The sequence below is a fragment of the Colossoma macropomum genome, unplaced genomic scaffold, assembly GCF_904425465.1.
Source record: "Colossoma macropomum unplaced genomic scaffold, Colossoma_macropomum, whole genome shotgun sequence".
Taxonomy (NCBI): domain Eukaryota; kingdom Metazoa; phylum Chordata; class Actinopteri; order Characiformes; family Serrasalmidae; genus Colossoma; species Colossoma macropomum.
This window is the reverse complement of record NW_023494797.1, coordinates 12,695,635-12,714,232: the sequence shown is the minus strand read 5'-3', so window position 1 is coordinate 12,714,232 and position 18,598 is coordinate 12,695,635. Positions and strand designations below refer to the sequence as shown.

The 18,598-nt window shown below is 39.4% G+C and overlaps 1 protein-coding gene across 1 annotated transcript in view; it reads right to left on the bottom strand.

Annotated features, from left to right (window-relative positions):
• b4galnt4b (beta-1,4-N-acetyl-galactosaminyl transferase 4b) overlaps positions 1–15,350 on the bottom strand; it is a 157,874-nt gene extending 142,524 nt beyond the window's left edge. The window contains exons 1-2 of the mRNA XM_036584322.1: positions 14,934–15,350; positions 13,537–13,750 (exon numbers count right to left, since the gene is read on the bottom strand). Of these exons, the coding sequence (XP_036440215.1) occupies positions 13,537–13,675 (139 nt within the window). The 5' untranslated portion in view covers positions 13,676–13,750; positions 14,934–15,350. The remainder of the gene's footprint in view (positions 1–13,536; positions 13,751–14,933) is intronic.
• Between the last annotated feature and the right edge of the window lie 3,248 nt (positions 15,351–18,598).

The window sequence follows — 18,598 nt, the reverse complement described above, 5'->3', positions numbered from 1 at the left end:
ACTAAAGAACCCTTGAAGAACCATCTTTCCTAAAAGTGTAAGCTGGCTTTACACAGTGAAGCTATCATGCAACTTTAGTAGCTTGAAACCTACAAGAAACTAAATTAAATTTGGGGAGGTGGACCATGCTTAAAACACCTCCTCCTTCCAATGTAATGCTCTAATCAATGCTAAATTCCCATCTTTACCTTGTGCTATATGTGATACCCACCACCACCCTCTCTATGTCAGTCTTACTACAGTTAAAAAGCTGGGATCTGGCCTTCTGGTTCCTGACGGAATTCCCCCAGAATTCTAGCCCTTGAGTTCTTGAGTTCTCTCCCCTCCTTTAATCAGTCTTCCCTCTTTCTACCACTATATGCTGAAGGCACAGTCCAAATCCGCAAAATTGCACATCCTGCAACTCACTTGAAACTCAGCATCAACAGTTACGAATAAGGGTTTCGACTTTGTGGAACAAGTTTCAATCAAAAACAATCAAAATGTTAAGTACACATCATGTCATCACATTGAACGACATACATTCAAACCATTTAGCAATCCGGAGAAGTAGGAGACTGATTTGGACCGTACCTGGAGCGGAAACTGATACTGTCACCTTGAATTGTGAGAGTCTCTCAAGCTGTACCAAATCTCAGAGAGGCCCTATTGAGTCCGAATGTCCTATTGACTTGAATGTCTTCAAATATTGTGATGTTATGTTTTTGCCATTTTGTCCACCCTTGGTGCAGTGTATTTGCCTAATTTTGGAGTGACAAGCCTCACATTATTAAATACAGGTCTTGTAGAGTTTTCTGATATCAGGACAAGCTTAATATACAGATTAGGAGAATGAGGCAGCCAGAAAGACAGAGAGAGGGAGAGCAAAAAACAAGCACAGTACTGCACAGGAAGCCATGTTATCTCCCAAGGAGCAGGCTAACTGGTCCATGCATCTGGCACTAGCAGGCTGGCAGATGGATAAGGCATGGGCATTTTTCCCCTCCTGTCCCAAAATGGCTCATGTTTCTAAAATGCCACTGGTGCTCCAACCTCCTTTTTAAGGTGCTTTTTTCTCTAGCTTACCTTTTTCGGCCATCTAAGCGAACAGAGAATTATGATATGGGTCAAGGTGTATCACTAATGGAGTGAGTGGCCACTTCCAAAATATGATAGTGTAGAAATAAAAACCTTAGCTGAGAGGTGAAATAAATACGCACAGCAAACTTGTTATAGATACATAATGGATTAGATGACCTCACCCAAAGGCTATACACTGCATAATAGAAACGCCATGAATATTAGGCAACACATTGAGAGTATTACATCAGGGCATGAAGTCACTCACCAAACTACACACTGTGATGTAAGCTGCCCTCGTCTTCACCCGAATCAACTCTTTTTTAGGCCTATCTACAATTGAGGCCTATTAATGGCTCCTGTGTGATTGAAAGAAGTCAGTAAAGACCACATCTACTGCTCCAGAGCAAAGCTGAGTTAGTGCTGAGGACAGCACTGCAGACTGTAGGAATATCAATGAGGGCTTTGAGAAGTTAGCGGCTCAGCCTGGAGTTAGAGGCTGCTGTAAGAAGCTATACTCCTACAGGAAGATGTTCAGTACAGGTAGCATTGAGCTGTGGGAGTGAGGGGTGAAAAGGCCAAACAATTAGAGGGCAAAGGATAGACCTACTGCATGCTTGGCTATGTTATTTCAACATGGTCTCAAGGCAGGCAGTCTCTGTGGCCAAAAATATGCCCTATTCACTATATGGTGCACTATTCTGAGAGTGTGTTGTGTTGTAGCGTCAAAAAAACGTACTGCGTTCAAACTGGTGTTGTGAGCACTGTTCCCCATATTGAAAGTGGTCCCTAATCACTATTCTCTGCTACTGAAAAATCAGAAGCACTATTATATTATAGATTATATTACATTATATCATACTATTTTATTATGTTATAGACTATTACAGGTAATGTAACTGGTTCGTAATCACCAAATCAGGAGTGCAATATAGAATAGGGCCTGACTGACATAAAGTTTTGTGGACAATATCAATATCAATTTTAAGGGGCTAAAAAGTTAGATAGCTGATAATCGATAAACCAATAACTGATTTATATTTAAGATTTTACACTGCAGTATTTTTAGTTAGACATTGCTTTACTGGTACTGATATGTCTGTTCTCAATTAACACATTTTTAAAACTGAAATAAACATCAGAAACTCACAATTTTAAATAGTCTAAAAAATGTAGAACTGGGGTAGAATTACACAAAAATTTTGTTATGGTTTCTGTTATTGAGCTCTTAATTTTCTTATCATTTTTCATTAGTTCTTTTAATCCAAAATATTTTTTGTTAATATGTATTATTCTTACAGGAAAAGTTAATATTAGATACACATTGCTGTCTTTGGGCATACCTGTTTGATCTGATCATAATATAGCGACATAATTTAGGCCAAATATTGTAGGCTGACAATTAATGCTACAGTAATATGACTTTTTTAAGGCTTATGATCAAATATTGTTGACCTTCCTGATGATTTGGCGACCAGTTGCTTTAAAGGACCCATATCATCGAAAACAGAATCTTTTAATAAAAAAGTTTTATGTAGAATGTAAACAGTCCATATGAGGAAAGCCGGCTGCAAAAACAACCTGTTTTGAATTCAGGGTTTTTGTGATGTCATAAAAACCAGCACATGTACATATATCCACTCATTTAATGTCCAGAATCTTAGCCCCGCCCATTCACATTTGAAGTTTTAAAGACTACTTTAGCTTGGACTGTTTTTTTTAATGAAGCACAAACATCCCATTAAAAATGCAGGTATAAAGAGAGGTTTGAATATGGTCATGCAGAAATGAAATATGACTGTTTTTGGTTCATAAAACCACAAAAAATGTCCTAAGTGGACCTCAGAGAAAAATACAACAAAATGTAGAAAAGTACCTAATATTCTATAGTAAAATCGCTTTGTAACTTTTTGTTATGGGCATAGTGGAATGAAATATGAATTTTTGTGTGAAATAACCATCTCCTAGTGCTGTGAGTACAATACAAATTCATATTGCTGTAACAGGAATGCAGTAGCTGCTCCTTGGGATTATTGTAAAGAATTTTATGTGCTAACATTACATGGGTTTGCTCATCAATCTAAGAGGGTAGTCACGTTTAATGACACAATGCATTTTATTATTCCGTGTCACTGTTTGTAAACTACCTACTGCAATGCATTGTGGGATAGTATTTTCCACTGTATTTTCACAGCACTACAACAACGCAGACTCCTAAATAGTGCATTATATAAGGAATAAGGCACATTTTCAGACATAACCGTGGAGAATATATAGTGCACTCCCACAATCCCACAGTGCGCCTCAATAGGTACACATAACACATAAAAGCACTTAAAAGAACCTTCAGTTTTCCACCAGTGCAGCATATTATAAAGGAAAGAGAAGTTTTATTATACTTCCTTTCTGACAATTGAAATGTCACATGGATGCGAATCTTTTCTGCATAAGGGCTCATGAATAATTGTCATGCACGGTATTAAAGTTGAGCTGTATAAAAGCTGATTAAAGAAATACAACCACTTTGGCTAGTCAGGTAGATTCATCATATGCCAATGCAAAAATGATCAAACAAGGTTCTTCTGCACGCATTTTCAATTACAGCTCAGTGATTTTGCAAATCAAACGAACGCTCACAATGTCAGATTTTCTTCTGGTGCTGGCTTTCTTCCAGTGATTATACACACAACCCAATCAGACTCACTCCACAGTGAAACTGCAGATGACAGTGCGGAACTCAATATAAAATCAAGCCAACAGAACACTAGCACTGCAGTTATTTTTCAACATACGGTGATTAAGAAATGCCTTGCATTTAAAAGGCAGTGTGAACCAATAATGTGACATGGCCTGCATTATTTTGACCAAAACAACTTACTTTTGAATCAAACAGACACAGAAACACTCTGGAACTGGCCACTGTCCCCAGTAAAAACACTGTGATTGAGGTGCTCCTGAACACCTCACAATCATTTAAGCCAGTGGTCACCAAGCTCTGTCCTAAAGATCTACTTTCATGCAGAGTTTAGTACCACCCTGCCTCTAACATGCCCCACTGTCATGACTTTTAATGGTTACATGACACTGTTATATTACTGGACATAATCTGTCATAACAACTCATGACAGCATATGAAATCTGCCATGACACATTAATGGCATTGTTATGTCAAGTGTTAAGTGATATCAGAAAATGCAACATTGCCTGCATTATTTTAACCAAAATAATTTACTTCTGTTGGAATACATGAATACTTTGATACAAGAGAGCCACAGAAGCACTCATCTGGACCTGTCACTGGTCACAGCCCACAGTACAAACATTGTGATTAGGCATAACCGTCTATGCATTGGCCCTATCGTCAGGAGATTGAGAGCGCAGTCCCTGGTGATACTCTTGATAGTAAATTAGCCTTCCAGAAGTGTACAGTCAAAGATAAAATAACCAGACCTGAAATACTGCTAATCTTCTCTGGCCCTTGATGCAGCACCTAACTCACAGTCATTTTGACAAAGTATTGGCAGCGCGGTGCTACAGTCTGCCCAGGGTGCTCTGTCTGGAAGTGTGCTCGTCAAAAAATCTGCATGCTTCATGCACTTCCTCCTCGGCTGGTGAGTGGGCCACCACCTGCCCCATGTGTCCTTGCCCTGAGCCAAGTCAACAGAGAGCTGCCTGTTCCGCCAGTACAGCACACACACCCGCACACACACTCGCCTTCTCTCCTCCCGAGGATTGAGGCCTATTAAAGATTCACAGTGAGAATGCCATCCCGAGCGTTTTCCCGCATACTGAGATGAGCTTCCTTTTCCCCATCACATTGAAAGTAATTGAAAGATACAGTTTTATTTTTTATGACTGGTGAAAAGTAGAGCCATATCCATAACACTGATACAGTGGGATGAAACAAACTTTTACTGAACTATTAATGAAATAAATAATGCATAACTGTATTCTTATAATAATTAACAGCTATACAATGCAATAAGCATTAATTGATACTGATAGACTACATGCAGACTATTGTATTGCCACTAATTTTAATCTACATTGTTATTTTGTCCTTCATTATGGTCTTTTAGGGGTGGGCAATATGATATGATGGTAAACTACATCACAATGCACTCAGAGTATATCATGTGCACATCTAGAACACTGAACAACTGCATGTATGATAACAAAGACAGATTTAGACCAATTATTAATAGTCTGTAAACAACAACCAGTGTAGAGTAACTGCATAAACTGTACAACAAGCAGCTGATTGCAATGTTATATTTTTGCGATGTTACCTACCCTTATGATCTTCTATTACTTGTTTTATAGGTGTTCACTGAGACAATATTTATCATAATTCTGCTCAGTTGCGACACAAAATGCCTTTCTGAGCATGTCATGGATATCATCAGTGACCAACTGCATGTTTCTTTATAAAGAGGTCAAAGTTAGTCCTGTTTTAACCAAGCGTAGTGCAGTGTGTGAAACACTGAATAAAATCATTGTTCTTATAGTTTTATAGTATTTTATAAAATATTAGTGTTTTTATCTGTTCTAGAAAAAGAAAATATTGTGATACAAGTCATGTATCATGAAATTGTCACGTATTGTGATGTTATATTTTTGTCATATCGACCACTTTTAGTAGGAACTGCTTAATAATTGTCTTAAACTCTTTAACTCATTCTCATCTTCAGCAAAACAAAATGCACACAATGCTTCATTCTTTGGTTTAAATCTGTTGGTGGCTGCTCGTTCTGTTCCCAGCTCTTCCTAAATGAGGCTGTGTTGAGTGTTTTGTGTGAGTCTTTTTCACACCCGAGCAGGGGAAGGATTCTCCTTCGGTTGCCATTACTGCTCCAGAGGACACAGGCTTTTGCTTCACAGACTCTAATTATGCTCAGGTGGCACCTTCTCATTTTCCTGGCCCGTTACGGCTATTCTCCAGAATTACATATTGTTCAACGCGCATCAAATTCGTGTCATTGAAATGACCTGCAAAAGACTCATTCTTCATTGGGTTTCTAAATAAGCTTAATCGAAGTATCCTTCATTGTGATAAACTGCAGCGCAAAATGTTTTCCTGAGCATGGATATCGTCAGTGACCAACTGCATGTGTCATTAGAAGGAGGGCACAATTAGTCCTTCTTAGCTGAGTGCAGTGCAGCATCCTTCACTTTAGCATCTGTAATCATATGTATTGATGATTGAATTAATGGTAAGACCAAGGTTCTCTTTCTTGCTTGGATTGTGCTTTTTTTTGAGCATTCAGTTGTAGTTACTTTCACATAGGCGTGGGCGATATGGCAAAATATGATTTACATTATCACTATACACGATACACGATACAGTATTTATCACGTTTTTTTCTTAGTTTTGTAGTTTATAAGTGCTTTTTGGTCACCAAATAACTATAGTGTCTTACTTAGCACCAATTCAGCAGCACCCCTCTTCTCATGCTGGGGCTGAATCTCAAATATCTCCCTGCTCCCTACATAGTGCACTACGTAGTAATTTAAATACTGGATCCTGCAGCCCATCCGTGCAAAATATAGCTAAGAAATAGTCATTTGGGACTCATCCATACTCGATAAATGATGCACTATTTGACTGTAGAGGCCAGAATTTCTAAACTTTCATAGCTAGAACACTATTTAAGGAATACTGAGCTGTCTGGGATTCAGCCTGGGTTTGACGCTACTTCACGGACATTTGAAGCACATTTTTAGACTTTTATACTGCCGTTTTACAGTTAATCATACCGAAAGTGCTTTAATTCAAGCCTGTGATATTAATGATGGAGTTTAGGCTGTTGGCTGTTTTAGCCTGTTAGCAAGCGGACGAGCCTAGTTCTAATTAAGAACTTAAGTTGCCAGCCCCTTAATTTGACCAAAAAAGGTTCTTACTTCATTAGCAAGAGCATTCGAGCAGCCTGACAGTCAAAGATTATTCCATTAATCCATTATATCCATTTTAGAAAGATAGAGATTACCAGTCCGATATTTTATTTCTTTTAAAAACAACTAAGTTTTGAAACTAGCTAGTTTTAAATGAAATATTTCACTTAGGATGAGCATCTGAAAGTGGTGAAACTACTCAAACTACTCTACTACCCCTCAGGAGGAAGGTAAAGTGATCTGTGGAGGACACAGGCCAGACATTAGGGGGTCATTCAGTGAGGCAGTGTCCCACCAACCAATCATCATGCCCCTCCAAACCCACTACCTTTTATATATGCTTCAATAGCAGCAGCCTGCAAAAAACGAAGTGAAACTCATTTATACTGCTTGCCATATGCATCCAATATAAAAGGCTAGATCGATTAACACAGGAGGGTTGCATGCATCACTCTGTACAGCCTGCATTTTAGCTGTTTTTTTGTCGCATGCATATGTTGCCCCCCCACGCTTCAGCCTCTCAAAGATGCCTTTGTCCTGATTTAGTTCTGGTGCTGTGCCTGGGAGGACAACAGCAGGTGTGTTTCTCACCTCACTCACTTCACCATCACCAACATGTCTGATCATAAGAGTCTCTTTTTTATTTGATTCTGTAATTATTGTCATTTTTATATTGTTCTTAAAGACACAATTAATGAACTGTAGAAAACCTCTCAGCTCTTCTTCTCTGGCTCTTCTGTTTTATCCAAAGAGGAGTCAACATGCCCCCATCTACGTATCCCTCTCCAGATTGAGCAAACGCAGGGTTGTCTTACAGTCCAATCCTCTCTCACTTATCACTCCGAACACGTCTCTCTTGAGAACAATGGCTGCTGTCCAAAAACTTCCATTTGCATAAGCGTTAGCCAGTGTGTTGAAAGGAGCTCATTATGTGGGCCAACCCAAATTCCATTAACCTGCAGGTTAAAGGAGTCCCTGCTCCTCATCCCTCTCCCTGTCAACATCACAGGACTCCAGAGCTCCCAGCCCCCATGTTGAAATCTCAATCAGCGAGAAGCAGGTGGAAAAGCCTTGAGCTTCATTCTATAATTAGAAATTCAGGGGTCTATTCTTCACTCGGGTACAGTGGCGATTTATCAACTAATCCTCCACAATTACTTCACCTGCAAGAGCAAAGGGCAGGAGGCTCCAAGGTAATGCTAAATGAAGCATTTAGCTTGTCCAGTGAAGCATATTGGAAAACGCCTGGAAACTTCTTCCGAGCGGTTATGGCCGCAGTGATTCGGCATGAGGGCGAAACTCTGCGTGCGGTCCTGACACGGTTTCAGTGGCACAGATGGATGATCCCTTACTTCAACAAAAGTGCAAGTGGCTTTTCTCAGCCAGCTAAGGATCAAAGTTCCCATTTTCAGCAATAAATACAGGATCTAGAATGAGCATTTGGATTATTTAGTGATCACTGTTGGTTGCGTTGGCTCTTCAAGATGAAAATCGTGATGCTGTCATATATGATGATGGATTAGGTGCTAAGTTGTTTAGAGAGAAATGTGATTCCTCTCTACACAAACACGCATCAAACTGCTCAATTCTCACATGTTAAAATCATGTACCAGCATAAACTGAGGTGTGACAACTCATAAATAGTGCATACTAAATCCAGGCCAATATACTACACTCTCAGAAAAAAAGGCACTAAACTGTCTCTGGGCCCCTCTTGCCACCAGGATGGTGCCCTCAAGAGTATATCTCAGTACTTTTAGCCAGGGAACATAATTGTGCCATAATCCGTTGAAATTATATCTTTGTTGTTGTATTGACTTCACACACCCTGTCTCGTCTCCAGGCTTTTTATTTTATTGTTCTGTTTTAAAACTTTAGGTTATGAAAAGGTACAAATACGTACTTTTCACCTGGGAAAACATATTTAAGGTTCACAATTGGACCTTAAAACTGCTGTTGTTCCTTTGAGGGAACATTTACATTTTTTGTACCTTGATAAACGTTGATAAATGTACCTGCACTGTACCTTTATTTCTAACAGTGTAACATAGGTGTCAGTCCATCTGGTTTACATATTTAAAGTGCATTTTCTTTCACAGTTTTCGAGGTAAACAGCTTGGAATAACGCTGGGATAAGAGAAATCTAGTGTAATCCAGGTTCCCTATAAGCTCAGGTGGTGACGTTTGAGCAGATATACTGATTTACGTGAGATTCTGTTGTGCACGCTGTACGTAGACAAAACAGATACAGCCTCACATGAGAAACCAGACGGCCCTAACTTACTTGAAAATGCAGACTGTCTCTCTCGCTGTCTCTCTCCCTTTGTGTTCCTCTCTCTCTGTGTCTCTTTCTTTCTCTGACTCACTCTCTCTTTTTGTCTATATCTGTCTCACCTCTCTCTCCCTTTCTCTGTCTCTCTCTCTTTGTCTTTCTCTCTGTCTCTCTTTCTCTCTTTGTTTCTCTCTTTATCAGTCTGACTCCCCCCTTCTCTCTCTTTCTCCCTCTATCTCTCTTTCTCTCTCTGCCTATCTTTCTCTTTCTTTTTCTTTGTCTGTCTTTCTCTCTGTCTCTCTCTTTGTCTTTCTCTGTCTCTCTTTTTTGTCTTTCTCTCTCTGTCTCTTTCTCTCTCTTTCTCTGTCTCTCTTTCTCTCTCTACCTATCTTTCTCTCTGTCTCTTTCTTTGTTTCTCTTCACCTCCTTTCTTCCTCACTCTCTTGGTCTTTGACACCCTTTGTTTCTCTCTCTCATTCTGACTCCCCCCTCTCTCTTTCTCTCTGTCTCTCTCTCTCTGTCTCTTTCTTTGTCTCTCTCTGTCTGTCTTTCTCTTTCATCTCTGCCCCGTCTGCCTATCTGTCTCTCTCTTTGTTCAGCTCTTTCTCTGTCTCTCTGTCTGTCTCGGTCTCTCTCTTTGTCCTGCTCTTTCTCCGTCTCTCTCTTTGTGTCTCTGTCTGTCTCACTCTCTCTCTGTCCTTCTCTCTCTCTCCCTCTGTCTCTCCCTCTGTCTCTTTCTGCCTTTCTCTCTCTTTCTCTCCCTCTCTCTTTTTCTCTCTCTTTTTCTCTTTCTCTGTGTCCCTGTCTGTCTCTGTCTGTCTTTGTCTCTCTCTCTCTCTCTCTCTTTGTGTCTCTGTCTGTGTCTCTCTTTCACGCTGTGTGAATGTGCACTAGATTAGCACTGTAATCAGTCTCAGTACAAAACTTTTTGTACTATTAATATCATATTTGGTTTTAGTCTGCAGTACATAACTGTACTAATAATCTATTTGTACAGATTATCTGTTTTTACTGACTATTGTCAGAGGTTGTGTCATCACCAGGATTCGAACCACAAGCTCCTGACAACAGGGCACAATCTTAGACAGCTGTGTCACTGGGGAACGCAGTGTGAGTCACCCCCTGTTTAACTACCTGACAGCAATACAGGCTGAACTGGCGAGTCTGCACAAAGCACCATCATGATTAGAATAACAACACTCACAATGTTTACAAACCAAAAGCTCAGCACAGAAATAACATTATGCAGCAAACATTTTCTTCAACAAAAAAACTGGAAAAATAGGAGGTAATTAACAGAAAACAAAACTGCAAAGATTTCTGAGTAGCTCCACCACAGGTGCCAGAATATTTAAAGTATTTATAACCTTTACTTAAGTTTAAGAACTGTGACAATCGGCAACCATGTCTATCAGTAAAGCACTGCTGGAAATTAAAATAAAACTGCAAAATATTGGCTGGTATTGTCAGTTATGCAGTTTTCCAGCTCCTTGAAATCAGTATCGGTCACAAAATGTTTATATCAGTGCACTATTAGAAATAAAGGTTCTGTCCAGGTACGTTTCTCGTTCATCAAGGGACAAACAACATGAATGTTCCCTCAAAGGTTCAACAGTGGTTTTAAGATCAAATTGTGTACTTTAAGTAAGTTTTTCCAGGTGAACAGTACATATTTTTACCTTTTCATAATCTAATGTTTTAAAACAGAACAATAAAGTAAAAAGCCTGGAGATGAGACGGGGTGTATGGAGCCAATACAACATAGAAAACATAATTCAATAGCTTATGGTGTAATTATGTTCCTTGACTAAAGGTACTGAGATGTACCCTTGAAGGTCCCACCCCAGTGACAAGAGGGGCACTGCCCCAGTGACAGTTTACTACCTTTATTTCTGAGGGTGTGGAACCCTGGCACAAACATCCACACTTATATTAGCGCGCAAGAGAGAAGAACTTGCAAAAACCTGCCACTTTCATTCATACACAACTCAGCAGATTTATGAAAGAATGAAATATCTTGTCTCTTAAGTGCTATCTGGCAGCACACTCATAACAGAAGTAAGAATTGTATCTAAGCTCTGCCCAGGGGTTAAAGTAATTTCATTTCAGTTTAGAGAGCACAGATGAAAAAGACTTTCTGCCTCGCTGGTCTTTGAGTCTTATCTCCACTACAAATGATACAATATTCCACAAGACAAATTGGTTTAAGAATGATCAGACTTGCTGAAAGCAGACAAGGAAAGTAATTAAAGCCCAAGCTGCATCTTCATTTGGAGTAATTTAGGATGATCCAATGTACAATTCCATCGTCCTCGCTGACCTGCTCACCTGATCGATATCAAGCTCACAAGAAATGTCAAATCAATTGATAATATATTGTCTGTCGTACAAATGGACTCATCATGAAGCTGGACTATTTGCGACCTCTAATAGGCCATTCTTACTTCGTTTTTTTTCTGATGAACTTGTGAGGAACAGATAAAAAGTGAAGGTTAACTTCAAGGTTAGTTCCTCAACAAGTTAGCTACAACTGAGTTAGCCAAGCAATTCATAGGACTAGGGATGCACTGATATGGGAATTGTAGGCTGATGCTCACATCTAATATTTTTCATGTACAAAACTTTTTCATGTGTAAAGGTTTGGGTGCCCCTGTTTAAATGACATGTTTTGTTGTTAGTGAAAATACTCTACAGAGAGCACACGCTGTAACTGCATAATAACTGCTTATTTGCTGAATTTAACATATTGGGGGAAAAAAGAAAACATAAAATATGGCCTGTGAAAAAGATAAGGCACATTTCATATTGTATGTTCAATTTTTGGAAACTTAGCAAATGTTAAACTTAGCACTAAACTTAACTTCTCTTAGAGGATGTGTTCACTTATTTTCATTTTCAAAATCAACAAAACAGGAAAAAATTTCATCCAAATGTATACCACACAGCAAGGGTTCTTGGGAATAGGGAATCTATGTAACCTTCTTATTTGACCAGAGGCATGTCAGACAGATAAATATCACGTACACCTTTAAGTTTAAGGGCCCTTATCCTTTCATTTTTCTTGTATTTTAATTTTTCCCTTGAGGTCCACTTAGAACATTTGTGTGGTTTTATGTACTGAAAAGCATTGCCCAATGACCATTGTTTATCCTACAGAATTACCTTCAAGACTGATATATGTAAATGAGCTCTGTTCAAATGTTTTGTTGATTGTGAAAATACTCTCCAGATAACACACACTTTAATTACATAATAACTGCTTTCTTGATGAATTTAACATAAAACATGGCCTGCGCAAAAGATATTACATATATTTTATATTGTATGTTCAATTTATTGCAAACTTAGCAAATGTTAAACAGCAAATAAATAGAAATTGCACTAACATTTGCAGAAATATATGTAATTTGTAAGTTCTACCTATAAGATGTGTGGATTAGAGGTGGGTGATATGGCAAAATTTTAATATTGTGATACTTCAATAAATTTTCACAATACACAATATGTCGCAATATTTATTTTTACACACATCTCATCAGTTGAATCAGATGTAGTTCTACATTTTAAAAAATGTCAAAAACTGTTAACGCAAGTTTTTTTAAACATCTGGCTCACTGTGTTGCAATAAATCCAGTTAATCCGGACTAATTTTGCTTTCTTTATAATAAAACAGGCAGTTGGTCAGTCTTCTACAAGTACTGATGATATTCACAATATGTTCAGAAAAGCAGATTGTTATATTGTGACGTTATCACGATACCGATATATATTGTCATATTGCCCAGCCCTAGTGTTCACTTAATATCACTTAGAAATCAACATGGATAAAACATGAAATTTGACCAGGGGTGCTTGAACTTTTTTATATAACTATCTGCAGCTATAACAAAATGTATGGCAAACGTGCTGAATTTTGACCATGATTAGTTATTTTAATCATTTGACAGTGCTAATTAATATACTTGAAGACTTTATCATGAAACACATGATAGTATTTAGCTTTGAGGTAGTTTTGAGGTCTAACAAAATACACCAGTATGGCCACATTAAACAAATCTACCTTTTTTTTCACATTTCACATACCGCACCACATTACGTCCAGTTAAACAGGTCTGCATTTTGCATTCATTTTAATAAAACACACAGTCGAAACCCTCAATACACTCAGAAAAGCCTACTGTAATGCACGTCATCTCCATAACAATAAGCATATTGTCCTATTGCCCACCTCTCTACCCGCCATAATTAAACCTCAGTGTGAGTTTTCTAGTGACTGAAGCTCGATTCAGTGAAGCAGCTGCTATATCCTTTACCTTTGCCATAGTTGAAGTGGAGCTTGATGGCCTTGCCCTGGTTGATGTGCAGGTACGTGAACCCAATGGCAAAGGTGAGCAGCACAAGGAGCAGGAGGAGTTTGAACTGCTTGCGAATCTTTTTCAGAGGGAAGCGCATCCTCCTCACAGCAGCACGTCCCGCTCGGTGGAGAATTCAGGAGGAGACTGATGCCCACTGTCCACTGCTCCTGTCCTGTTACCAAAAAAGGGGAAGACGGCATAAGTCAGCAGAAGCTCTTGCTGCTCGGCTCAATGTGCTCCCAACAAAGCAGGCTTCTTTATGAATGACAGCTTTTCAGAGAATAGTTTAACCTCAATCATCATTGAGTTTATATCATACAATTGCTTACATGCAATTAAGGTGTAGTACATAATTAATTACATAGTTATATAATGAATTAACCTACACATTACACGTTTTGTCATTTGTTTCACGCGTCGAACAGTGACAAAAATATGTCAAACATGAAAAATATGACAAACTCTGCACACAACAGTAACCTCATACGAATTCAAAGCAGCAGAAAACATCTCATCTTCTACTTACAAATGGACCGAAAGCTTACATACAACATTTTTGACAAGCTTTTTCTGCTTTTTATACAATTTTGTCTTTACAACATGCATCATTTTAAAGAGGAACTCCGCTTATTTCTCTCCATAAATGGGGAAGATGTAAACTAAGCCACTCAGAGCGGGTTGATTCAAAATGTGCCATTCTAGAGAACAGAATTGTTCACAATGGTGGTGATAGGAACCAAACATCTGAATAATTAAATGCCTCTAAAAGCTCCCTTATAGAAAGTTATTAAATGAAATGGTTATGAATATATCGGGTGATGTCTAAGAGATTGTCTTAAGAGTTCTGAGATAAAGTTTCAGCCAAAAAAGTATTTTTAAAAAATATTCATGGCAGAGGGGTACACAGGCAAAAACTAGTACCTTCTTTTCAGACTTGCTACTACTTTACCATCATCAACACTGCATATGAAAGCTCAGAAGTGTACGTTCACTGATTGTCTTGGAAAGTAAATAAAATGGTTATATTTGCATTGTAGACACCTGGTTCCTATCACCACCACTGTAAAGAGTCAGTAAGTTTCTCTACCATTTCACACCAAACCACTCTGAATGACTTCCTTCACATCCCAATTGCAGACACATGCAGAAAATTTGGGTACATTTGGATTGGGAAAGCCATTAGAATCCTCCTTTAGCATCTCAAACAGTGAAGGGATGCACGGGGATGTGCTCCCATAGATGGTCTACCACTGAGACCCTCTGTGTTCTCATCACTGGAGAGACATAAACACTTCACTCCACATCAACCAGCCACAGAACGGAGCGCTGCACCCAACACAAAGGCTGCTGCTCACCGTGGCTCGAGCTCTTTGTGCGAAACTGTCATGTTGCTTCAGCCGGAAGGAGTGATGATGGTGAAGGTGTTGAAACGCTGCAACCTGAGCAGCTTCTGCTTCTCTACAGTATGTCCAGGTGACCACACTGTCTCTCTCAGAGTCCTCAGAAACGGCTGGAATCACCAGGAAATGAACCCGAGCGAGCAGCAGACGCGCCGAGCTCTACAGCAGCTCTTCATCCGCGCGCTCATCTGGAGTTCGGGCTGGATGGAGTTCACCTCCGAAGACCAAACAGTTCGGCTTCAAAGTCTGGTGAGGCGGTTCGGGTCCAGTGAACCCAGTTCTGCTCAGTGCTGTCCACTCACGACAACAACAACAACCCGATACGACATCAATACGGCGCTGATAACAGGCGATATCGACACAACAGCCTTATCGATTCTTCCGCTTTCGTCCCGCGCTCCTGTGTCTCGAGCTCTGCTGTTCTCTTCTGTTCGGCGGACGGTTAGCGATGCGCGCGCCAACCACGCGAACGCAGCTCCGTGCGCGAGAATGTTCAAACGTTCAGTGCAGCGCGAGAGCTTTGTGTTGGTGAGAGAGCGAGCGAGCGAGCGAGAGAGAGAGAGAGAGAGAGAGAGAGAGAGAGAGAGTATGCGGGCTGAGTGACGTAGACAATGACAGGGTCGCCTGGATAATTACGCTTTTATCTCTCTCTTTCTTTCTTTTCATCTCCTTTTCTATACTCATTCTCTTTTTCTTTCTTTACAGCTTCTCTCTCTATTCATCCTCTCTCTCTCTCTCTCTCTCTCTCTCTCTCTCTCTCTCTCTCTCTCTCTCTTCTCTATTTTCTTACCATCCTCTTTTTCTCTACTCATACTCTTTCTTTCTTTACAGCTTTTTCCCCTCTCTCTTTTTTTCATCCTCCTTTTCTCTACTCATTCTCTTCTTTTTTGACAGCTTCTCTCTGTCTCTCCCTCTCTCTCATTTTCTTTTCATCCTCTTTTTATCTACTCATTCTCTCATTCTTTCTTGACAGCTTCTTTCTCTCTACTTATCCTTTCTCTCTCTCTCTCTCTCTCTTATCCACTCACTCTTTCTGTTTCTCTCACTCTCGCTTTCTCTCCATGTGTCTTTATTCACCCGCCTCTTTCTCTTTATCCTTTTTTCATCCTTTTCTCTACACATCCTCTCTCTCTTTCTTTCTTTAGAGCTTCCCTCTTTCTTTCTCTCTGCCCCACTCTTTCTCTCTCTCATCTGTCTTTCATTCGCCCTGTATGTTTTTCTTTATCTTTATCCTCTCTCTCTCTCTCTCTCTCTCTCTCTCTCTATCCTGGCTAATTTAGAGGTATGACAATAGTGCATTTCTCTTCTTAAACTTGGTTACAAGTTTGGATGATTTAAAGTAAAAGGAAACAAGAACATAATGCATTAAATACTATCAGGTTGCAAAAAAGATAAAAAACAGTTCCTGATAATATTTACAGAAAGTGATTGTGTGTGTGTGTGTGTGTGTGTGTGTGTGTGTGTGTGTGTGTGTGTGTGTGTGTGGATGTGGGGGCATTATACAGTCACTCGTTTCTCGTGCAGTGGCAGTGAGGACGTGCTGCAGGACTGTGTGTAGATGTGGTAGTTTGTGAATATTTGCTAAAGCTGGGAAACGTCTGGCTAACTTTCACATAGAATTCTCATTGAATTTTGAGCATTCTTGTCAGGAAATGCAGCTCTGATTCTGTTTCAGTTTGTTCACACTGCTGGCACACTCTTTGTTCCTTGGGTCGATCTCTCTCTCTCTCTCTCTCTCTCTCTCTCTCTCTCTATCTCTCTAAAGCTACAGGGAGATCTTCCTCCTCTGACTCTTGAAGCACTTTGACAGTCAGTCAAGTGGTTCAGATCTGTGTGAATCATAACAGTTTCCTTCTGTATCATGACGTATTTCAGAGTAAAACATGGTATCAGGGAGGGTCTCTAAGCTAGCTGAGAGCAAGAATTTTGTGTTCTGAATTATATGATTATCATGAATTGTGCTCAATATGACCAGAACAATTAAGGTAAAAAAGGTCCATTTGGATGTCAAGTTGACTTTAAGCTAGTAGTTTAAGCTAATGTAATGCTTACTGATCTCTGATGCTTTCTATAGGATGCAATAAGTGACAACAGTTGGTGGAATAAGACATAAGAATAGTAGAATAAGAAAGCATGGGACAGAGTGATATACGAGCATTGCAGAACTGCTAGGTGACAAATAATGTTATTAAAACTAATCCCATTTCACTCCTCGCCCCTACCACTTAATCCTTAGCCCTCCGTTTTGTGTGTTCATGTCTAGAGATAGGGTGTCCCGATTTTTGTTGAGATAGAGGGATAGTGTGAAGGGTTTGGGCTACATGGCCCTCCAAACGGAGGTTTTTCAGAGGCTCACTCCAAATGCAGTTTTATGAGAAAAAAAGAAAGAAGCCTGCACAAGCAACCAAAGAAACACACAATTATGATTATTTTCTCCATTAAAAATACAATAACAATTGTATTGTCTTAGTTTAATGTTGTTTCAAAGTATTATGGTCCTTTTTCTTCATAACAAGCATAAAAATTGCTAATGGAGTGCTAATGTCTCAGTAGCTAGCTAGCTAAATTTCCAGTTCCACCTTAAATAGTCCAGCAGTATTGACGCCTGAAGCGCCAGAATGTAACTGCTGCTCCATTTAAGGTGGAACACAAAAATTCAAATAAGAAGCTCTTGAACAGCTGACTTCAGCTTTGTATCACCAAAGAATTAGGGTTGGGTTATAATAAATAATTGTCTCATCCCCCCTCTTTAAAGACATATGATGCCCTAAATGTAACTAAAGCCCTCCTCTGCTACCACTGCAAACTGGCAGGGTCGCCTACAGAGCAGTGCTAGTAGCCTGATAATGAAGTAATGTTCTTCTTTATTTGAGGGTCCCATTTCGTAGGGGAAGATTTCAACTACCACCCCTTGTAACTCAGTTCCAAGTGGCAAGGAGACACTAAAAAACAAGGGGTAGGGCTAAAAATAAGAAATATGATTGGGCCTTAGTACACATATGGTATACAGTTGTATGCAAAAGTTAAAAGTATACAACTGATTTTCTAAGTGAAAATAAGTACACATTTACTACAGACAACACAGTTAAATATTACATTTTTTCTGAAAATGTGATTGCACATTTGCTTTTAAATATTTCTTTTAAATTTACTGCACAATTTGTTTAACTTATTGGGGGGAAATATGTTTTCTTCCCCAGTGTGTTAAATTCAGCAAATAAACAGTAATCGTGCATTAAAATGTGCAGTGTGTTCTCTGTAGACAATGTGTTCACTCATTTTCACTTAGAAAGTCAACAAAAAATGTAATGTAACCAGAGCCATCCATAGAAAATATTGGATATCGGCCTTAGCCCATAATTCCCATATTGGTGCATCCCTCTTAAAGTAATTATATGAAGTTTCATTCTGCTGTAAAGCTCATCCTGTTATTTCAGCCTTGTCTAGAGGTGCTGAGTAACAGCTTGCTCTGAATGAAGCATTCAGCATTGTGTTTAGTTTAAGGCGCTCGCCTTCCCGAGAGACAGCGAGATTATACACTCAGACACCAAACCTTCTGAAAGATGATTACTGGCCTCTCTGAAGTAGGCCAGCAGCCCCATTGAGATAAGGCAGCTTGT